The sequence below is a fragment of the Lupinus angustifolius genome, chromosome LG11 (assembly GCF_001865875.1).
Source record: "Lupinus angustifolius cultivar Tanjil chromosome LG11, LupAngTanjil_v1.0, whole genome shotgun sequence".
Lineage (NCBI taxonomy): Eukaryota > Viridiplantae > Streptophyta > Magnoliopsida > Fabales > Fabaceae > Lupinus > Lupinus angustifolius.
The window spans coordinates 6564212-6572030 of record NC_032019.1 but is presented as its reverse complement, the minus strand read 5'-3'; the positions used below and the strand labels follow the sequence as shown (position 1 = coordinate 6572030).

General features: G+C 33.7%; 2 protein-coding genes across 3 annotated transcripts; one reads left to right on the top strand and one right to left on the bottom strand.

The window, feature by feature from the left end:
* On the top strand, window positions 258-2814 carry LOC109360834 (ribulose bisphosphate carboxylase small chain, chloroplastic-like). The gene is made up of 3 exons (XM_019605978.1): window positions 258-626; window positions 1564-1698; window positions 2420-2814. Exons 1-3 carry the CDS (start codon window positions 444-446, stop codon window positions 2648-2650), a joined length of 549 nt encoding a protein of 182 aa, XP_019461523.1. The 5' UTR covers window positions 258-443; the 3' UTR covers window positions 2651-2814.
* On the bottom strand, window positions 4217-6524 carry LOC109360832 (ethylene-responsive transcription factor ERF118-like). 2 transcript variants are annotated; one of them, XM_019605976.1, is made up of 3 exons: window positions 6389-6524; window positions 5891-6074; window positions 4217-5795 (listed from the first exon to the last, which is right to left on the bottom strand). In XM_019605976.1, the coding sequence occupies exon 3, from the start codon at window positions 5551-5553 to the stop codon at window positions 4456-4458; it is 1098 nt and encodes a 365-aa protein (XP_019461521.1). In that variant the 5' UTR covers window positions 5554-5795; window positions 5891-6074; window positions 6389-6524; the 3' UTR covers window positions 4217-4455. The 2 variants fall into 2 exon arrangements, with proteins under 2 accessions (XP_019461521.1, XP_019461522.1); XM_019605977.1 differs by lacking the exon at window positions 6389-6524 and having other exon boundaries at window positions 5891-6126.

Here is a 7819-nt window from a genome sequence, read left to right as displayed (position 1 = left end):
ACCATTGCAATTGAAAGGTCACAGTTTTTTTTCAATCAGTGTCTAATCTCATCATTGTGTCAAGAATATAGAATATGCAGAAAATAATAATAGATCAACAATAACAGCCATCACATATTCAACTTATCAGATAAGATAAATTATCTCGCCACGTGTCATAACAAGGACTTATGCTTGATGATAAGGCAAGGATTCCAATTTCACTTCATTCTGTGGCTACAAGGGAATATCACCCTCCAAAACCAATCAAATGGTCCTAAACATTCCAAAATTTTAGAACATGAATTTCAGACCATATGATAAGAAACAATGCCAGCTCAGCACTCACATGGACATTGGATTTTACTCATCAGTCATCACTATATGAAGAGGTTGAAGAAACAGTGCAATACCTCTTCAACTGAACACAGTAAAGCACATAAAGATATAGAAAGCAGAGAAGCATGGCTTCTTCAATGGTCTCATCTGCAGTTGTAGCCACTGTTAGCCGTGTCTCCCCTGTTCAAAGTAACATGGTTGCACCATTCACAGGGTTGAAGTCTTCTTCAGCTTTCCCAGTTACACAGAAGTCCACCCTTGACATTACTTCCATAACCAGCAATGGTGGAAGAGTCCAGTGCATGAAGGTATATAGTTAAATATGTTAGAAACCGCTAATGATGCTATTTTTTGGAAATAATATGGTAAAAGTTTGATTCTGTTTAAAAGAATTTCATTTTGGTTTTCTCTCATAATATCCATACAATATGTGAAAAGGAGTATATATAATCATATGAGTCAAAATCCAAGTAAGGTTAAGAATTAATTGTTGTGGTGGTTGTATGCATCTAAGTGACTGAAAGTATGCAAATTCAAAACACTATGGAACTATGATTTTGGAACCAAAAAATTAATAAATGTTAATTTGCGACCAAATTAAAATTTGAGAATTCATGTATTTTTAGTGTAAAGATTTATACACAAATATTATATTATTTATTATTTATTTTGATTACTTTTTTTGAATAATCAATAATTACTAAATATGAATGATGCAATGTCAATGTATATAACTCATATACTCTGAGTGCATACATTTTTTCTCTTCAATATATACTTCACAATTGTATTGAATAAAGATCATATATGTCATATTTAATCAATTCCTACCAAAATATTTTTAAAACTAGAAAAATTAGGATACATATCATAAATTTAGTAATTAGATGAGATAATTTATATCATCATTAAAACATATACTTTGTTCTCTTTACAAATATAACAATAACCATTTTGCAAGTATAATTTCGTCTGAAAAAGAAAAATAGTGGGAATTGTAAAATGCTTGAAAACAATGTCTAATTACACTCATTAAAATCAATTGTTAAATGTTAAACATTGCTCCCTAGACTAGCAAAAAAGATTTTACCTATTTTTGATAAACTTAAAACGATGATCAATTACCATATTGAATTCCTAACCACAATTGTGAAGGAACTTCAAACTTTTGGATACCATTGACAGTCACAAAGCTAAAACATGAATAATTTGCTTACAGCTACATGTTTCCACTTAATAATGCAGGTGTGGCCTCCAGTTGGGTTGAAGAAGTATGAAACTCTTTCTTACCTTCCACCACTCTCCATCGAATCCTTAGCTAAGGAAGTTGATTACCTTATTCGCAATGGCTGGGTTCCCTGCCTGGAATTCGAATTAGAGGTAAAAACCCATACAATTTTCTTGCTCAATTATGTATAATGGTTAACAAATAAAAATAAAAAAGTTCCAAGTTTTTTTTGGTTAGGAAATAATGTTGAATTGTTGTTTTTAATAGACTAGAAAAAATGGCACATTAATTGCTAAATCAAAACTTATCAAAATAATGAGGTTAGATATGAATATTGTCGACATTCCTCACCATATAAGTTTGTTAGACCAATGTTGCACAATTCTAAATAAGTAAATATGATATTAGAGTGAAGAATATGGTCAAACACTAACTAATAAGATTTAAGCATCACTACATTTTTTATTCATAAACCATTACATTTTAAGATAAGACTCCCTTAAAATAAAGCAAGTAAGAATATAACATTACTGATTAATCTGAAATGTATTGAAATCTAATCATATTAATAACCTAGAAGTACAATTTATCATTTATGGTAATGACTTTTATTTATTTGTCAAAAGTATACAATTTATCATATGCAATGTATAGTAAAATTGATATATATAGCAAATAATAGTTTGAGTTTAATATAGTACATCATCTAATAGGAGTGATAATTATATATTTTCAAATAGATTAATTCTCTATGCAAAGAGAGATATCAAAAAATAGATTAATGCATTATGTACGATTTATAACTTTACAATAGTGCACAACCCTTTTGTGATAATTGTAAGTTGATGAGGTTAATTTTGGTTGAATATGTAGCATGGATTCGTGTACCGTGAGCACAACTCTTCCCCAGGGTACTATGATGGACGGTACTGGACAATGTGGAAGCTTCCCATGTTTGGATGCACAGACTCAGCACAGGTTTTGAAGGAGTTGGACGAGGCCAAGACTGCATACCCTAAATCATTCATTCGTATCATTGGATTCGACAACAAGCGTCAAGTCCAGTGTGTCAGTTTCATTGCATACAAGCCCCCTGGTTTTTAATTTCAAGACTTAGACTACTATCTAATGTTTTGATTATTGTCTTTCGTTTCAGTATTTTCCAAAAGTGTATTTACACCTTGTTGCTTTCCTTTTTTCGTTGAGCATTTCTGTAACAAAAACATTCATATGCTTTCAAAGTAAAATTGTTGTTAATTTGCGTTGTGCTGGTAAGATGGATGGATTGAGTGACTTTGAAAAAAAATGGTGATTTTCATTTGCTTAAGATCAGACTCTAAATTATCTAATTTTAATCCAACAAAACATCGAAAATGAATCTCTCATATATGACGTAGTCGTGTGGAAGATGGAGATGTACATAAATAAATATTTATGAACCTAACCATAAATTTGTGAAATCTCTTACTCTTGGATTTGTCACATTTGATTCTCAAAACAATATAAAAGAATATCACTTCATCATCTATCATTTCACCTTCGGACAAATACCATTGATCTCTTTCTATGGCGATAGTAACCGTTGTCTGCGGATTTTGATGAGTTGAGGCGAGACAATAGAACGAGTGAGGTGAGTGGAATCGATGTTCGCTCGAGAGGAGATAAACGAAGGGATGAAGGTTGTGGTTGATTTAGATGTCATCATCACCGTTGATTGAAAGTGTTGCAGAGTTAGGGTTTGAATTGGTGGAAAGGAAGAGAATGAGAGAAAAGTTAGTTACAATGTGTGCGAGTATAGTGTGGAATGCATACTACTACATACGCAACTCTGAATGGAGCCCAATATGTGGGTTTTGATTGTGATTGTGGTCGAGTAGGAGAAAGGGGAACCATGGTGGTCGTGGCCGTGGCAGATCGTAGCCAAGATGAAGAAGTGGGTGATGGTCTTCGCCATGTTCATGGTTGTAGGTGAGTGACGGTGGCCGGAGATGACAGTGATTGTTGGGAGTATTGCATCCTCTTACTTTTCCTAGAAGTCTCCTAGAATTTTTCTCTTGCAATATTTTTTTGTTTTTAAATTGTCAACCCAGGAGCTTAAGGTCTAACTTGTTTGATCCACTAGTCCAGTCCAAGTTTAATGATAAAAAATAAGGGCCCTATGCATATTGAGAATATATCTGTTAGTTCACAGGTGGTGTCATTACATGTTAAGTTAAATATACCATATGCTTACCCAAATAAGGTAGAAGTACAAGCTAATTTTGCCTAATATACCATTTGCATACCAATATTATTTATATCAGTACCAATTTGGTTGGTTTCTCCCCGTAGTTAGGTGCAAATTGAAAAATGGGGTACAAAGGGGCTCCCTTACTCGTGTACAACATCTTACAATGCCTAAGGTTAACAATATTTTTTGATTGGAGAAAGAAATCCAGTTCTAATATACTCACTCCTATAGTTCTATTACTTCAACTCCCCTGCCTACTCAGCTTTATTAAGCTCTGCTTCAAGAATTATTCTGCTAAAAAATTAATTCTCATCACTCTACATAGCTAAAGCCACAAGCATCGGACTAAAATGCAACAGAGAGAATTTGTGTGCATATTATCTAACAACTATGAAGAAACAAGATTCAAGCCTATCACAACATTAGCAATAAAAGGATTAAGATAAAAAGACAATGTATTTTCAAATTGGATAATCTTATAAGCTCATAATACAATAATACTCAGAATACATGGACGGCTCTAAGCACATGAAAACTCAAAGCTTTCTCTTTTCACATCTAATACTTCCCTCCAAGCCTCAGAAAATAAATAAATTAAAATTAAACTCAACTAAACAAAACTTTGACTGTACTAGTAGACCAGTAGTCTAGACAGTTCATTCCTATATAGCTGCAAAATTTATATGCAAGGTATATGGAGGGCTTCTTCAATCCAACCAGCAAACTCATCAGCACTGAAGTCACCAAAATCGAAATCTGGAAGCGCACTAGGCCCATCGTCACCAATTCCACCGATGTGAATGTCCTCCAGGCCACCAAGATCATCATCAAACCCATCGAATGATAACCAGTCAAACTCAAATGCAGATGGAGCATCAGTAGATGGCAGTGGTGCATTCAAAATACTCAAATCTGGCATTTCAAGGTCTGCCAATTCAGCCTCCAAATCATTCATCTCACTACCTTCATCAACTATACTGGTCAGCTCAGCAAACTCAGCCTCTAAACACTTCTTCACGACAACTTCATTGCTCGAGACCTTACCATTCTCCACCGAAATGGAAGCCTTGGAGGTTGAGGTGTCCAATTCGAGCACGGACAAAGGTGACGAATGGGACAACACACACTCTGAGTCATCCAAAGTAGCAGCAGACCTTGAGTCTGATACAGAAGCTGCACCAGAAGAAACAGTATAGTTGAAGCTGCTCTTATCTTGAGCAGCCATAGCTTCACCAGAAACACGAACATCATCAGCATTGTTATTGCTGCTCTTGTCACCACACATAGCTTCAGCCATAATCTCAAATTCAAGCTTTTTCCTCTCATAAGCTTGTGAAGCTTCCTCTGCAGTGTTGTACGTTCCCAACCAGAGTCGTGCACCTTTGAAAGGATCACGAATTTCAGCAGCCCATTTGCCCCATTTCCTCATTCGAACGCCACGGTATTTGCCAGCAGTTCTCCTCTTCGCTGGTGGGATTTTATTTAAAACCCTTTTCTGGCTCAATTCAGTGTTGCTAGAGCTGTCAGTGCTAGCATCACCAGTGACCAAGTTCGGAGGAAAACATGGAAGAGCAACCTCAAGCACGGTTCTCTTATTATTTCCATGCATTTCTTGATCTCCTCCTTCATCCGAAGAAGAATCAGTAGCATCAGGATCATGCCAAATGATGCGCAACTTTCTCTGCATTTTGGTGTCTTGAAATGAGTTGTTTTTGTGCTTCAGTTTCTTAAATAGAGTCTTCCCCTGATTAGGTGGTTGATTCCAGATTTCCAGCATGGCGAAAATTGAAAGATAAAAATAAATAAAAAGCTCTGACTAAACCCCTCAAATACCTCAGAAAATTGTTTACCCCACAAATAATAATTTTAAGAAAATGAGATATAATGAATTTGGGAACCAATTTCTCAACAATACAACCTCAACAAAATCAAGTGAGATCCACACTTAAAAACAGAAAGAGAGTAGAAAATCTTTTTATGTGAGAACCTACAAATGAAACCACCAAACCAGAACTTGTCCTGCAACAAAATAAAAATAACATAGAAACATTAATTTCAGATCATCAATGAAAAGCATTGTAAGTGTTAAGAAAATTGACACAAAACACACTAACCGTTTTAAACTCAAATGCATAGAAATGGCTGAATTCTCTGGTAAGAGTAGTAGCATACAGCAAGAAAAAGCAGCAGTGATCAAAATCTGCAGTAACAAAACACCAATAACCACTACTTCCAATTTAAATCCAGGAGACATAAATCCACCACAGTGGTTCCTTTAATTTCACAAAAAAACAACACCTGTGTGAACAAAAAAAGGCAAAAGATGGTGTGAGACACATAATACATAGAGAAATACAGTAAATAAGAAATAGTTTGAAGTTAAAAATATTTAAAATACATGGCTATAATTCATTGCTTCAATGTTTGACAAAAAAAAAATATTTACTTGATCTATACCATAGTTAAAACAAAAACACAGAACAAAACAAAACAAAATTTAACACCTTGGTACGACAGACACAAATCTCTGTAACATTAACAGAACAACTGTATATAAAAAAATGACACAACCTTTGGTGTGACTCAAAAATGTAAGACATGCAAAAACTCACCTCTCTATTATATACTCCTAGTTTTTTTCACTGTGTTGTTGCTGCTTCTATCCCCTGTCTCTTTCTCTTTTACTTTTCTTCTCAGTGTTTTCACACCTGACACTCTTTATCACTCTATACTCTATCCTACTTGTGGCCAGGGAAGTCATTCACTTGTTACTTTATCTCCTTACTTTATACCAATTCACTGGAGCAGTATTTACTTATTCTTTGAAGCAGATTAATTATTTATTTGAAGCACACCTCCTTTTTTGGTACAAAATTTAAGTACCTTTGCTATCTTCTAGACGTTCCAAATGCACAGTATCTTATTTCTCTTCAATACATTGTAAATGTTACAGATACATTGTATATTAATAAATAAATAAGGAAATAATTCCCATCCGTTAGACAATTAAATTTCAATCATATTATTTTAATAAAGTATAATTAAATTTATCATTTTTAATATTAGATACCCTTATAATTTATTTAAGTACAGATACTTTTATGCTGGTAGAAATTTGAAGTAGTAAAGTTTAATGTTTAGTATGATATTTAACATCCATATGCATCGCTTAGAGTCTATAGTAATTAAAGATAAGATATGAATAATGTACTGATAAAAAAAATTTACACTTTCATTATATATATTTTTTCTCTTCTAAATATTATAGATACTTTGTATATTAATATATAAATACAATAATTCCCATATATGTTGGACAATTAAATTTCAATAATATTATTTTAATAAAGTTTAATTTCTTACAAATCAAATACTGATCCGAAATTAATTTCTATTAACTGTCACTGTGACATTTTCTATAAACTGTTAATCATAGTTATTACATTCTATAAAAAAAGTCATTTTATAATATAATATATTAATAAGAATAACCATCATTTCTAATATGTGTGAGAGGTAAGTACTAAAAAAACAAAAGAAAAAAGTATAATAAGATACTTTTATTCTCTTATATATAATGAAATAATAATTTTTTAATTAAAAATACAAGAAAAAACAAATATTTGCCTCTCCTATACAACTAGTAATAAAACGTAATGATGAATTTTAGTTTTAAATTATTTTCAATTTTGTTTATCATCATTTTTATAATATTTTTAGATGGGGATAGGATGAGGAGGAGGAGGAGGAGAAGGATGAGGATAGTATTAGGATGAGGATGAGGATAGGTTGAGGAGGAGGGGGATGAGGATAGGGATGAGGATGAGGATGAGGATGAGGGTGAGGTTGAGGATAGGATGAGGATGAGGATGAGGATGAAGAGGAGGGTAGGATGAGGATGAGGAGGAGGAGAAGGAGGAGGAGGAGGAGGAGGAGGAGGAGTAGGGTGAGGATGAAGATAGGAGGAGGAGGAGGAGGAGGATGAGAATAGGGTGAGGATGAGGATGACGATGAGGACATGGATAGGATGAGGATGAGGACGA